At 42.2% G+C, this 15,371-nt stretch overlaps 1 protein-coding gene across 1 annotated transcript; it reads right to left on the bottom strand.

Annotated features, from left to right (window-relative positions):
* Positions 1 to 1,657: 1,657 nt before the first annotated feature.
* ANKS4B (ankyrin repeat and sterile alpha motif domain containing 4B) lies at positions 1,658 to 13,687 on the bottom strand. The gene is made up of 2 exons (XM_007516557.3): positions 13,504 to 13,687; positions 1,658 to 3,417 (listed from the first exon to the last, which is right to left on the bottom strand). Exons 1-2 carry the CDS (start codon positions 13,665 to 13,667, stop codon positions 2,322 to 2,324), a joined length of 1,260 nt encoding a protein of 419 aa, XP_007516619.1. The 5' UTR covers positions 13,668 to 13,687; the 3' UTR covers positions 1,658 to 2,321.
* Positions 13,688 to 15,371: the final 1,684 nt, after the last annotated feature.

Genomic DNA, 15,371 nt, shown 5'->3' on the forward strand with positions numbered 1-15,371 from the left:
ACATGACGGATGACTCTCCAAGTATTTGACAGTTGGGGCCAGATGTGGGTTGAGAATGAGAGATATGGGTTGAGAATGAGGGCTGTGTAGTGAACCGAAGGTTTGTGTGTGTGTGTGTGTGGTTTTTTGTTTTTTTTTGTTTTTTTGCTTTGCAGTTAGTCTTTTTGATGTCACTTTGTCCACCTCCACTGGGTCAAATTCCTAGTCAGCAGAACAGAGGAATCTTCATCCTGCAACCAACCTTGGCATCATGCCCAGTTTTTCAACAATCTCTATTGGTCCCTGCTGTGTGACAGATTGACAGCGTGGGTCTATGAGATCTGGCACTAACAGAGCTTACACTGTAGTTTGGCAGGTCCCTGGCTTCTCAGCCAAACCAAGTGGGTATAAGAGTTCCCATAATAGGAACTATAGAGGAGGAGGAGATAGGAAAGAGAAGAAGGAAAGAGATACACCTGTAGGCCTGCTTCACCACTCATGAAGCTTCCCTCCTGCAGCAGGTAGGGCTTATACCTGAGCCCTTGTACATGGTAATGGGTACACTCAACCGGGTGCACCACCACCTGGCCCCATAAAATTTTATAATTTTTTTTTCTACAAAGATCGTAGATTTCCTTTTCTTTCTGCGTCCAGTTTCAGGAGGAAGTTACCCTTAGAAAAGCCATCACACAGGTCAGACTTTTTTCCTGCATTCCTCTATCCTCTCCCACCTGTTTGCTGAGGCACTTGTACTAGTCTATCAGGGCTGTCTCAAAATACTGCAGACGGAGTAGTTTCAGCCGCAGTGATTTATTTTCTCAAAACTCAGGGAAATTGGAAAGCAAAGATCAAGGTAATGAAAGGTTTGATTTCCCCTTTGGCTTGCAGATGTCTGCTTTCATGCTCTGTCTTCATATGGGCTTTCCTCCAAGCATGAATGACATCAGCCATAAAGAATAATTAGGGTCTCACCTTCACGAACTCACTCAGTCATTTTTGCCCCCAGGGTTATCGTTGGGGTTCCGCGTCTGCACTATGAATCCACTGCTCCTGGAGGCCATTTTTTCCTTTTTATTTGACAGGGCAGAGAGACTGACAGAGGAGGGGCAAACAAAAAGGGGGAGAGAGATAAACACCCGCAGACCTGCTTCACTGATCGTGAAGTGACCCCCCCCCCCATAGGTGGAGAACCAGGGGCTTGAACCGGGATCCTTGCACAGGACCTCATTCACTCTTTTTTTTTTAAGATTTTATTTATTTATTAATGAGAAAGATAGGAGGAGAGAGAGCAAGAACCACCTATCACTCTGGTACATGTGCTGCTCGGGATTGAACTCGGGACGTCATGCTTGAGAATCCAGTGCTTTATCCATTGTGCCACCTCCCGGACCCCCTCATTCAGTCTTAGTGGCCTCTTTAAAGAGCTTATCTTTAAGTACAGTCACGTGGGGGCTGAGGACTTCAACGAATAAATTGGGGAGAAGGGAGAAGGGAAAAAGCACAAGTCAATGCATAACTGATAGCTTATATCTCTTTTTAAGATTATTTATTTCATGAGGGTAAGACATCAGAGCTCAGCTTCCAGCATATGTGGTACTGGGGATAGAACCTAAGACGTCATTGATGCAAGTCCTGTGCTCTATCTGCTGAGCTATCTCTCCAGCTGCGACATCGTATTGAACATTTCTTCCCTCATACCCCCCTACCTGCCATTATACCCCTGTTCCCAAGCAGAAGTATTATAGAGCTGTTTCCATTCCTTGTAAGCATCTGTTGAAGGGTGAGACACATTTAAGTTGGGCAACAAGCCTCAGGCCAATGGAAAAGCTTTAGCCTCCACCAACAGGCAAAACTGGAGAGCTGAGTCATCAAGGTAGCTCACCTGGGTAGTGCATCTACTTTGTAATGAAAGTGATGTGATACATAAGAAGACATGATTGTCCTCAGGGCAGAACTGGATTGAGAACCCCCACAACCATGAGGATCAGAAAGTAAACACTAGTGTGATGAAAGACAATTTTTAACTTCAGAATTAGGGAATAAAGGGAGTCCTTTCCCATATCTGTCATTCATACTCAAAGACATAAAAAATATAGTTGGAAAGAAATGTCATTTTCTTGCCCCCAAATCCCCTGGAGTGTCACACTGGTGATTCACTAGGAGAGGCAGAGTCTTACTCAGAACAGAATTTGACCCTCTTTCTCAGGTAGAAATAATCAAGATCCTAGAAGACATCCCCACTGGTCTTGCTTTGGATAGAGGGGGGGCATTGCCCAGAAAGGTTCCTATGGGCCACAGCATCACCCCATTACTGCCTTCTCGGTCCAGCACCCCACACTTCATCAGAGGCTGGTGTCGACCAGCAGCCCAGGCTGTTGGATCACCTGCTTCCTTCGTTGTATGGCACTAAGAACTTTCTTCCTGGGCCCCAGCTGCATTTGTATGCTCTGAAGGTCCTCATCAGAGCAAAGCAACAGAGCTTCTAGATCGATCTGCTCTCTCAAGAAAATGGGGAGGAATTCTTCCAGGTGGTGGGATTGCAAGAAGACTTCCAGGGGCGTCGCGTCCACCACGTCTTCTTCCCACTCCACTTCGTGCTCATCCCAAGGCAGGTCACATTCCTGGTCTGGTTCCTCCCTGCCCTCACCTGTCTCGGCTTCCTCAGCATCTACGGCTCCTTGCCTCTGAAACAATTCACTGGGCATTTTAAATCCCAGTTCCCTCTTGCTGTCTGAGATATCTTCGGGGCTCAACATAGTGCTTCTTTTAAAAAGAATATTTCCAAGACCCGGGCGGCTGAGAATGGATTCGTGTTGGGTACCGCTGTCCTCCTCTGCTAAAAAATGAAGCTTCTCTTTGAAATCCCCTGAGAATTCCTCTCCCTCCTCCTCCTCTCTGAACACTTCCATCACATTCCTCTGCCCGCTTCTGCTCCCCTTCTCTGCTTGCTCTGCTGTGTCTTTGTTCTTCTTGAACTTTAACCTGAAGGTGTCTTTAATGCCCTTTGAGATCGACCCAAAGGTGATAGAAGTGGGAGCATTTGAAAGGGATGAGCTGGATGAAGTGCCCCTGGAAGAAGAGAGAGTCCCAGAGGATTCCTCTTTGCTGTAGGTGCGGGCCAACTTGTTTTGGTGCTTCTCTTGGAGCCTCTCACATTCTTTGATCTGTCTCCTGGCATTCTTCTGTGCCTGCTCCTTCAGCCGGGCGACCTTCTTGGAGTTCATGACATTCTGGGCTGTGGCAGCCTTATCCAGGAGAGCAACACACTCCTTCTGTTCTCTGCTGGCAGCGGCATCCAGTGGAGATTGTAGATCATTGTCTAGGGCAAAGATGTTGGCACCGAAGTTGATCAGGAATGAGACGCAGTGAGTGTGACCATTGGAGGCTGCATAGTGTAGAGGAGTATTTCCCCATATGTCACATCTGTCAGGGTCCCCTCTGAAAGAGAAAGCAGCAACAGTCCACACTACTATTTTATCCCCCCCCCAGCATAATCTCCCAGAATAAAAACAAAGTCTATACTAATTCTGCCTTAGCATCGTTAAAGTTCATGTCTGAAAGTCCAGATAAGTTGCATTTAGATGACGTGTGGCCAGAAACAAAAAGAACCTAGCTCCAGCCTCCTTTCTAGAAACAGGAAAGTTGTCCCCAAAAAACTTTCTGAATAGGTGACTTTTAATGCTTCAGGGGAAATAAACAGAGCTATCTTACTATTTTGTTTTGTTTTGTGTTTTGCTTTCATGGCACAGGGGCCTTGCACAACTAACTCTTCCATTCTTATTTCCATTATTTTTTTAAATTCAGATATAGGAAGTGGCTAAAAGAAAGGGAGGAGCCTCATAGCACTGTTCCACCATCGCCCCACGCCCTACCAAGGAAAGCTGAGCCCTGGACCAGCAGCAGCAGTAGAACAATCATGAGCAAGTTTGTTAGAAATACAGAATTTTGCATCTCAGCCTAAGTTAAGATTCCCCAAGTGATTTGCAGGGTCCTGACAGGTTGGAAGTACCTCCACTATTTAGCGTGACCCACCTGGTGTCCTATAATTAGATGGTTAGCTTTGTGAAGTCTTTATGGGACCCCCAGCTTCTTCATGATTTTCTATTTGAAAGCACCTGCACACTCACAGCCCTGTGCCCACTCCCCACACCTCCAGGGCCACCCACCACCCACCACCCACCACCCACCATCCTGCACCCACCACCCACCACCCACCAGGATCTCCTTCTTAGACAAGGAAGACACAAATAATTATTAGGGAGGTAAAGCAAGACTCAGAGAGTTTAGTTTGACTTCCCCAATGGTACATTTTGGATTATCTTAAAGTCTAATGGTTTTCCAACATGAAACACTCATGCTAACACACGGCACTGTTGCCTCAGGCTTTACCCGTCTAAGACTCAGTGAATCCATCTGGAACCAAGGATGTTGCCTGCTCATCATTGTTATGTGAGCAAGTTAATATCTGCAAAGTACTGGCAAAGTACCTGGTACCTAATGAATATTCAGTAGCTATTACCTATTACCATTTCCTTGTCTCTAAACTCATAATCGTGAATTTCTTATATACTTTTCTTTCTTTCTTTCTTTTTTGTTTTTTGCTCCAGGGTTACCGCTAGTGCTTGGTGCCAGCACTAGAAATTCACTGCTCCTGGCAGCCCCATTTTTTCCTTTTTTTTTTTTTTTTTGGACTAGGACAGAGAGAAATTGAGTGGGGGAGGAGAGATAGTGATGGAGAGAGAAAGATAGACGCCTGCAGACCTGCTTTGACCCTTGTGAAGCTTCCTCCCTGCAGGTGGGGAGCGGTGGGCTCAAACCCAGACTCTTGCGCAGGTCCTTGCCCTTCGTATTATGCCCGTTTCACTGGCTGTGCCACCTCCTGGACCCTGAATTTCTTATATTCTTTCCCCATACCCATCTAATAAATCCCCTACAGCACTGTAAAAGCCCTTGTAGCTTTATAACACTCCTAGTCTAACTAAATTTGTTAAGTAGAAGTATGCCCTATTTCCCTAAATGGATAATATGTCCCCAAGGGAAAAGGCATTGTTTTGTGTTTGTTTTGTCCTCTGTAACAGCTCTATCTCCTAGTCTCACAGTCAGCTGAAAGAAACCAAGAAGAAGAAACTATGCCAAAAACTGGATGAAGGAGTGGGGTGACAGCAAAAATAACTCGCTGGGATAGTGTACTGCTTTGCCATGTGAGCATCTGAGGGTCAAGCTTGGGCCCCACCTCTTTGAAGGAAGCATGGGTACTGTGGTCTATTTCGTTCTCTCTCTCTGCCTTTCTGTCTGTCTCTGTCTAAGAACAAAACAAAAGGTTGGAGCCAGGTTTGCTCTCCGAAGTGCTAGTTCTACCTGGCTCCTCCCAGCTGTGGTTCACCTGTGGTGAATCGTAAGCTTGAAGGAAAGCAGCCACCGTGCTGCCAGAGCTCCCATTTCTAACACAAAACCAGAAATCCAGAATTTCACACAGAACTTTTTAGTTTCACGATGTTGGCTCACATTTGAAAGCAAATGCGATGGTATCCAAATAAAACACATTTGTGGGCTAGATCCAGCCCATGAGCTGGCGGTTGGCAGCCTCCTTCTGAACAGAGAAGCAGAGTGAGCGGGTGGGCATATGGGTGATGTTACCTGGGGTAGCTGGGGAATCAAGAGGAAACTTCAGCCTGACCAGAGTGCGCTGAGACGGGGGCAATGGGGAATAAGCACAAAGAGAGAGAAGAAAGACAGTGAAACTGAATCTAAGGAAAGCAAATACGGAATAACATAGGTCCGTTGGGCCTCACTTTCAGGAGGGCTCTGGTCTGTCAGCCTGATGTGTTTTGGATCAAAGGAGACCTCTCTGAATCTCAGCACAGCTGTGTATCTTAGGGGAGAAGAGTACCTCAGCCTCACAGATGCAGTTTCATTTTGTATTTATTTTAACCAAATACCACATTCAAAAGACTTCTAAGTGTCCTAGACATTAGAGGAATTGTTAACACATCGAGGATATCACTATAAACATTAAGAAAACCATACTGATTTAATTTGCCTGAAATTATCCATACATCAGACGAGTTAAAAAAAAAAATCATGAGTGAGTGGCAGTTTTGGAGTTGGGGGTGGGGTGTGTCACAGGGTATTGAGAAATTTGAGCGATATGCTTATATATATCTATATATATCTCTATCTCTATATCTATATACTTCAGGCCATAGAGATGTGGAATCTGTTTATCTCAAGGGAACTAAAATTATCTTGAGCCAAAGATGGGTCTTCTTTCAAGAAAATTTCAAATGCAATTTTTTTTTTTATACCAGTGAGGCTTGTGCCTGCAGGACTCCACCATTGCCAGCGGCCTTTTGTTTGTTTGTTTGTTTTGTCTGTTTTGTTATCTTGTTGTTGTTGACAGTGGTGGTGGTTGTGTGTGTGTTTTACCAGAGCACTGATCAGCTTTAGCTTATGGTGGTGCTGGGCACTGAACCTGGGACTTTGGAGCCTCAGGCCCAAGAGTCTCTTCACATAATCATTATGCTTTCTATCTCCACCCCCACTGGCCATTTTAAAAAAGCCATTGAAGGAGACAGAGAAGGGGAGACACCTGCAGACTATTGTACCATGTGTTACAATTCTCCCCTGCAGGTAGGCACCAGGACCTCATACATGACATATGTGCACGCTACCAGGTGTGCCATTACTTGAGCCCCACAAATGCAAAATTCAAATTTGCAGATGAAACTTTCAGTAAGTTGACCCATGAGTTTCCTTCCCTACTTCTCCACTGTGAAAATTCCATTTGCAGATAATTTTCCAAATGGATATATAATATTTGCTTGCTGGTTTATAAGTTTATGTCATCCCTAAGACTTCACTGCTCTGACCAACTCCTCTCCCCACCCCCTTAACCAGAGCACTGCTGAGCTCTGGTTTATGGTGATGTGGGGGACTGAACCTGGGACTTTGAAGCCTCAGGGATGAGAGTCTGTTTGCATAACCATTATACTATCTACCCCTGCCCTCTGGGCCAACTTTTAAGGAGAGACACCATAACACTGAAGCACCGCCTCCCCAATACACACACACTGCCCCCAGTGCAGTGGGAGACAGGTTCAAACCTGGGTTGCATGTATGCAAGATTGATCACCTTCCCAAGTTATCTTGCTGATCCTGATGTACAAATCATCAATAAATAACATCATTTTCTATTGACAAGTTTCATAGGGTTCCTGTAAATTTGATCATTGCCTGTCAATTTTTGGTGTCTTTCAAATCTCTTTTTAGAACTATTACACAAGCCTGTCTCAGTGTCACAAGTTGGTGTTCTCTACCTAGTTTGATAATCTGAGTCCAATTTTGATGCTATAAAGTTTCCTTGGACAAAAGTCAGCCTGGTCTTGATTTTTTCCCCCATTCCCTTTCTTCCTGAAGAGGAGCTCACAGAAGAGATTTTAAAGTAATCATATGTGCCTTATTTTTGGAAAAGACAGTGCATCTAGGTGATAGTTTTAAAAAATGTTTTGATGTTATTGTCAGCAAATGGAAAATTTGCTTATATTTTTTTAAAAACATTTTATTTACTTAATAATTGATTGGCTAGACACAGAGAAAAAGTGAGAGCGAAGGAGCAGAGAGAGTAAGAGAGAAAGAGAGACACCTGCAGCACTGCAGTGGCTCACAAAGCTTCCCCACCATACGTGGGGACTGGGGGCTTGAACCCAGATCCTCGTACATGGTAACGTGTGTGCTCAACAAAGTGCACCACCACCCAGCCACTTGCTTATTTTAAATTATTCTGAGCAGCTGTTTTATTTTATTTCTCTTTTTGAAGTTTTTATTTTTGTGACACATTGAGAAAAAAATTCTTTTAAAAATATTTTTCTACATAAGAAAGAATGTCACTAGTAATCAAAGAAATGTTCGACCTTGGTTCAACCCCCCAGTGCACCACATGTGAATGCAACAGCAATGAGGGAAGCTGTAGTGCTCTGGTCTCAATCTCTCTCTCTCTCTCTCTCTCCCCTTTCTCCTTTTCCTTAACCCTCTCCATCTCTCCATTTCTCCATCTTGCCATCTCTCCATGTTCGTCTTTAAATCTGAAGAAGTTGATCCAGAGCAGTGAAGTCCTAGAGCAACAATAAAATAAAACAGCAGTGCACTGTTTTTGTTTTGTTTTGTTTTTACTTATCAGATAGGCACCCTTTAAAAAGAATAATAATAGTTGGCCTTGGCAGCCAAGTATGAGGACATGAGGACATGAATAAAGTGAGGGGAAGTATAAAATGGCTCACATTTCCTATTAAGATACATGCCAAAAACCTCTCAGACAAGGCACTCTCTTGGATCAACAATTCTACCTTTAGGAATTTATCCTAACGAGAAATAACAGATCCTTGTGCAAAGATGAATGAGCAAGGATATTTGTCCCAATTTCCTTGAACAAAATCCAGACTCAAATTAAACTTCAGGAACAAGTAACTGATTAACTACACTATAATGAAACCATAAAACAGAACACCAACTAATTGTTAGAAGTAGTCACATGGATCTCTGCTTTGCAATGCAAATTGCTCAGATCTACTGTTAAATAATTAGAAGTGAGGTTTCAGAGTAGTTTGAATAATGTGACTGCCTTTTTCTTGTTTTTTAAGCTTTTCTCTTTTTAATTTCTTTTTTTATATTTATTTATTTTCCCTTTTGTTGCCCTTGTTGTTTTATTGTTGTAGTTATTATTGTTATTAATGCCGTCGTTGTTGGATAGGACAGAGAGAAATGGAGAAAGGAGGGGAGGAGAGAAAGATAGACAGACACCTGCAGACCTGCTTCACCACTTGTGAAGCAACCCCTCGGTGGATGGGAGCCAGGGGCTTGAACCAGGACCCTTAATTATGACAGTCAGTCCTTGTGCTTTGCACCACCTGCGCTTAACCTGCTGCGCTACCACCTGACTCCCTGTGACTGCCTTTTTCAAGAGAATGTTCTCAGAACAAAAAGTGTTGGGTATATGCTTAAACATTAATGACTATGAGCATTGGTATGATTTTTATTTTATTAAGTATATCTTTCAATATGAAATGAAATGTTGCAATAAGTATGAATTCCTTTAATAATCATGTAAGAAAAAAAGTTCGGGTTCATTTTAAGTAATGAAACAGAACTTGTAAAATTTATGCACATTTACAAGACAAAATGAAATTGCATGTAACTAGTTTGATTTTTCTCAGGGTAGACAGTACATATAGTCATTGGTGTACATATATTTTTTTTCTTTCTTTTTTAAATATTTATTTATTTATTCCCTTTTGTTGCCCTTGTTTTATTGTTGTAGTTATTGTTCTTGATGTTGTCATTGTTGGATAGGACAGAGAGACATGGAGAGAGGAGGGGAAGACAGAGAGGGGGAAAGATAAGACACCTGCAGACCTGCTTCACCGCCTGTGAAGCGACTCCTCTGCAGGTGGGGAGCCAAGGGCTCGAACCGGGATCCTTAAGCCGGTCCTTGCACTTTGCACCATGTGCGCTTAACCCACTGTGCTACCGCCCGACTCCCATAGTTATTGGTTTTTATCTTTACATTTAAGAAAATTTGTTTAATGAAGCCATAGTCTGGACATCAATGGTTATCATGTCATCTATTGTCTCAGCCAGGTAGTGGCAAATAACTACTGAAATCATCAGAATGGAATGGACCTCAGTAATATAGTAATTTCTAAATTTAATTTCAATTTGTTTCTTTTTTATCTTCTTAGATCAAATTGATATTTTTATCTCATGCAGAGTCTTAAAGGCAGAATCTGGTTATAATAATCCTTCCTTTTTTTTTTCCCCAGTCTACTCCAAGCTACTATAACACAACACATCTGAACTATTTCTGAAGGGAAAGAAACAAGACCATAGGTGAGAAAGAAGAGCTAGAAAAAGCAGGCTAGAAGAATTTTTGTACCCAAAATCAATGTCTAGTAAATAAATGGGAAAGCGGTAGATTATATATGACAAACAGTACTGAGACAAATGACTAACCTCTTGAAGAATGAGTAGTTAGATCATAATCTTGGACCTCAAATGAAAGTAAAAGGTCTATGAATTCAGTACTTAAAGTAGCATGAAATTTAAAATATCCTATAGAAAATACCAGTCAGTATTTTGGCATGATTACCAAGTTAGAACTATGTAGTAAAAAATCAACTGACTTAAATATAAATATATATGTAAATATATTTTTCATGTATATTGAAAATATCTCTTGACAAAATATAAATTATGAAAATATTTAAAGGATGATGATGAAAGGCTGATACTCTTAAAAGTGTTTTTATAAAACAATGAGAAAGCAAAAACCCTGATATAAACATGGGACAAGTTTTTAAAATGTGTAGTTCCCAAAAGTGGAAGTATAAAGCACTTCAGCTCTGGTTTATGGTGGTACAGGGGATTGATTTTGGGACGTTGGAGCCTCAGGCATGAGAGTCTCTTTGTATAACCAGTATGCTATCTACCCCTGCCCTGACTTAAAAGTTGGAGCTTGAAGAAATCATGTTAAGTGAGATAAGTCACAAACAAACGGGTGAATATGGGATGATCTCATTCAGAGGCAGAAGTTGAAAAACAAGATCAGAAAGGAATTCACTAAACAAAACTTGTACTGGGCATGGTGTATTGAACCAAAGTAAAAGACTGTGGTAGGGGGTAGGGTTCAGGTCCTGGAACATGATGGCAGAGGAAGACTTACTGAGAGTTGAATTATTATGTGGAAAACTGGGAAATGTTATGCATATACAAACTATTGTATTTACTATCAGCTGTAAACCATTAATCCTTCCCAATAAAGAAATCTAAAAAAAAAAAAAAAAAAAAAAATTCAAGTTACTGATCTAGCACTTTAGACCTATACTAGCAATAATGAGAGCTCACTTCTGGAATCAACAATTTGTCAATACATAGCAAAACACCTTTACGTTGTGCATATATATGGTGGTTAATCTGGAAATCTCACTTTGGAAAAAAAAAAAGTGTCCTTAAAAGAAATGTGAACAAGGGGATGGGCAGCGGAGTACCAGTAGAGTGCAAACATTACCATGATGGAGGACGAGGATTCTAGCTCCTGGTCTTTACCTTCAGGGAGAAGCTTTATGAGTGGTAAAGCATTGTTGCAGATATCTCTCTTTCTCTCTTCTTCTCTTTCCCTTTTTTGTTCCCTATTTCTACCTGTCTTATAAGAAAAAGAAAAAGAAAAAATTGCTACTAGGAGCACTGGAGTCATTGCACAGGCAATCAGCCCCCAGCAATAATCTTGGTGGGTGCAGGAGAATAAGCCAAAGATTTAAAAAATGTAAACAAAGATTCATGTATAGGAATATCCATCACAGTACTGTTTAAATTTTTACCCTCAAAGAGAGGTTGACTAAGGAATATATTTAGTAACCAGAATACCAAAAGCTAAATTAAAGAAGAATATATAAGCATGGCAAAAATCTTTATAGTGCATTAAGAGGAATACATAAATAAAAGCACCCAACTAAAAATTGCTACTTAGCCCATCCAAACTGGACCTGAAAGAGAACAAGGGATTTCACTGGTTGTGAAGAAACTGACATGTTGTACCTCTGGCAAAGGTAGTATGCTGTGAGAAGAAGGTATCTTGAGAGAAGGGAGTGGCTCAGTGTCCCCACTTAGTCAGGTCAGACAGCAAGCATGGACATCACCTCCATTCACTTCCTCCTTCTTTCTTCAAAGGAACTCCCTCCACCTTTGGTTCTTTGTTTTTAATTAATTAATTTTTATTTTATTGGGTAGAGAAAGAGAGAAATCCAGAGGGAAAGAAGAGAGAAAGAGAGAGAGATACCTGTAGCATTTCTTCACTATTCATGAGGCTTTCCTTCCCTGCAAGTGGGTACTCAGGGCTTGAACCAGGGTCCTTGCACATTATAGTATGTGTGCTCAACCATGGATACCACCACTCAGCCCCACCTCTGGTTCTTCTCTTTCTGAAAGTGCTTCCCACAGGTCATCAAAGTCAGAGCGTGGGCCTTTGATCATCCTCTTCTCTTATTACCCACCTCAACAGATAGTCAATCATAACTGGTTCTGTGGCTAGAATGATACTCAGATACATCCAGACCTCTCCATTCCCATTGCCACACCCCTAATCCAGACCATCTTTCTGGTCCACCATTAATGCAACCCCTGACCATTCCCTCTGGCCACTATACAACTGTCTGAGCAAATTCTGTAAACACAGATCTACCAGGTAGTTATCTTGTGCAACCTTATAGCAATGGCTTTCCATACCCTTAGGATAAAGTTCAGTGCATTAACAAACTTTATGAGGCTCTTGTGATCTGGACTTACTTATTATAACTTAGTTGCTCCCTACTCAAACATCCAACCATATCCAGTCTGTTTAATTCCTTAAATGCACAGTGCCCTCTCTCACTGGGAGGAATCCCTCTTCCACCTTTACCAAGTCAACTCCTCAGCTTTCAGAACGCAGTTTACAAATGCTCATGGAGGAGTTCCCTCACCCTTTAGATTGGAATATATGCCTATGCTACTTACTTAATGACCTCTGAATCATATGCTTTTGAATGTTAATTTCTGTCTTCCTCTCCTAAATCTGATTCCTATGAGAATGAGAGTGGTGTCTCTCATTGATTACAGCAAACCGAGTGGCACAAGATGGCTGATACAAAACTGCTATGTGTATGTCTCGAATTGAATTCATTGAGCTCCTTTATTTAGTTATTTTTTATTAATTGAGTTATTTCTTTAGTTAATTCATTTAGTTCTTTTATTTGTGTGTGTTGGTTTTGTTTTTTGTTTTGGATTGCCACCAGGGTTATCACTGGTGCTAGGTGCCTCTGCATTACGAATACACTGCTCACAGCAGCCAATTTTTTTTTCTTTCTTTCAATTTTTATTTGACAGGACATAGAGAAATTGAGAGAGGAGAGGGCGATTGAGAAACACAGACACTTGCAGACCTGCTTCACCACTCATGAAGCACTGCCCACCCCCTGCAGGTGGGGAGTGGGGGCTCAAACCTGTGTCCTTGAGTATGGTGATGTGTGTGCTCAATTGGGTGTACCACCTCCCAGCTCCCAACCTCTGTCTCTCAGGCAAGGACCAAGTCTTACTAAATAGCTGTGAATTTTAATGGGCTCAATGAGAAAGTAAAGTAAAAACACCCATTATCTGTCACAATCAAGGTTAACACCTAACACCAAGTAGAACAGTGATCCCTTTATAAAGAGTCAACAGTTTACATCTCACAGAAATGGTTTTTTAATAAGCACAGAATTCAAATGCCTTCCACCTTGCCTGCCCCAAGCGTCTGATGATGCCTTTGGGTTCAGGATCTGTGTGAGGGGCCACTGGTATAGTGGCAATTCTCAGTGTGAAAAGAGAGTGTGAGAAAGTCATGTTTTAGACAATCTAGATAGAGAGCCAAATATTTCCACCTACTTCTCTGCCTCTTGCCACCGTCTGCCAAATCCTACCATAAAGACTGCTTCCCATTTGGAACCAGAAGGCTGAACTTACCCTCTGCTGCAGATAATCTCCAGAGCTTCAAGGTTCCCATGGTAGGCTGCCAGGAGCGTGGGTGTCATGCCATCTTCATCAGAAAGATTCAGATCTCTCTTGGTCGCCTCTTTCAGAAGTTCCAGGTAGCTATCACTAGCAGCTTGGTGGTAACGAGTAGACATCTTTTCTGCTCACCGGTGCTGGGCCAGATGGGTCGAGCAGGATGTCAGTGGAGCAGTCTCTTTACAAAGCTGGTTAATTAGTGACCAGGAAGAGTGTCACCCTGGGGCAAAGCTCATAACAGCCTCCCTCCTTGGAAGGCAGCCAGAAAGGTTTCAGGCACTGAACTTGGACCTTTTCTCTCTGGAATGACCAGAACATTGAATGATGAGAGCTGCTGTGTTCATCTTTAGGAAATCTTATGAGGTTCCTTTGATTTTTTTTTAACATCTGTTAAGTCATCAAGACATACAATGTAGAAAATAATTTGAAAAAAAAATCAGAATTATAGAATAATATAGACTAATCTCCCAAGGGGAAGATGTACTACTGTTGTTGTTACTGTTATTTTGCCACCAGGGTTATCACTGGGGCTCTGTACCTACTTGAATCCACTGCTCCCAGTGGCCCTTTCATTTGTCTTTTAAGTAGAGGGTACAGCCGAGAGAGATAGTGAGGGAGAGACAGAGAGATGAGAGACACCACTGCATTACTCCACTACTCATAAATCTTCCCTACAGCAGGAGCTTCCATGGAGCTGTCCAGGAATTGAACTCAGGTTCTTGTGCCTGGTAATATGTGTGCTTTCAGATCTGGTAAGCCAACTCCCAGTCCTCAGAGGTCTATTTTTTAGTGGTTTTATTGAGTTATAATTTACAGCCTAGGTAATGCAGCCATTATAAATTTGCAGTTTCATGGTGCTTAACAAAGTCACAGTGTTGCAGTTGTCACTCACAATCTGATTTTAGAGCAACCTGCCCACTCAGAGATTTGTACTTGTAGTTCATAGACATAAGATTGCACAACATGTGGCCACAGTATGAGCCTAGAAAGTGTTAATCTGTTTTATTGTATGACAGAAATACCAGTCCAGGAAGGGACAGGGACTTTAGTCTTTCTCCTAGTCATCACCAGTGCAGGCTCCAGATGAGCCATACATGGAAGGGCAAGTCTACGTGCCTCCAGGAATCCAGATGGACATTGACAAATGGGATGTCCACCACCTGCTTGAAGACCTGTGGTGGTACCCATGGGCCAACAGATGGGTCTGTGATGGATTTAGCCAAGTCAAATAAGCCTGGTGTCCAGGGGCCTCTCTAAGAAAATTTCACTCTTGGGAGTCAGGCGATAGCGCAGTGGGTTAAGCGCATGTGGCGCGAAGGGCAAGGACCAGCATAAGGATCCTGGTTCAAGTCCCTGGCTCCCCACCTGCAGGGGAGTCGCTTCACAGGCGGTGAAGCAGGTCTGCTGGTGTCTGTCTTTCTCTCCCCCTCTGTCTTCCCCTCCTCTCTCCATTTCTCTCTGTCCTATCCAACAATGACAACATTGATAACAATAATAATAACTACAACAATATAACAACAAGGGCAACAAAAGAGAAAATAAATAAATAAATATCTTTTAAAATTTTTAAAAAAAGAAATTTTCACTCTTCAGGCTCAGAATGTCATCCATCTTCATCATGTCCATGTCCAGTACCCAAGTGAGAACCAGTAGAAATGCCTGGAAGTCTTATTTAGTTGTAAATTTTTTTGTTTTAATATTATTTATTTATTTTGGATAAAGACAGGGGGACATTGAAAGGGTAGAGGGAAACAGAGAAAAAGAGAGGAAGAGAGATACCTGCATCCCTGCTTCACTACTTGTGAAGCTTCTTCCCTGCAGGT

This window comes from Erinaceus europaeus, chromosome 15 (genome assembly GCF_950295315.1).
Source record: "Erinaceus europaeus chromosome 15, mEriEur2.1, whole genome shotgun sequence".
Classification (NCBI taxonomy): domain Eukaryota; kingdom Metazoa; phylum Chordata; class Mammalia; order Eulipotyphla; family Erinaceidae; genus Erinaceus; species Erinaceus europaeus.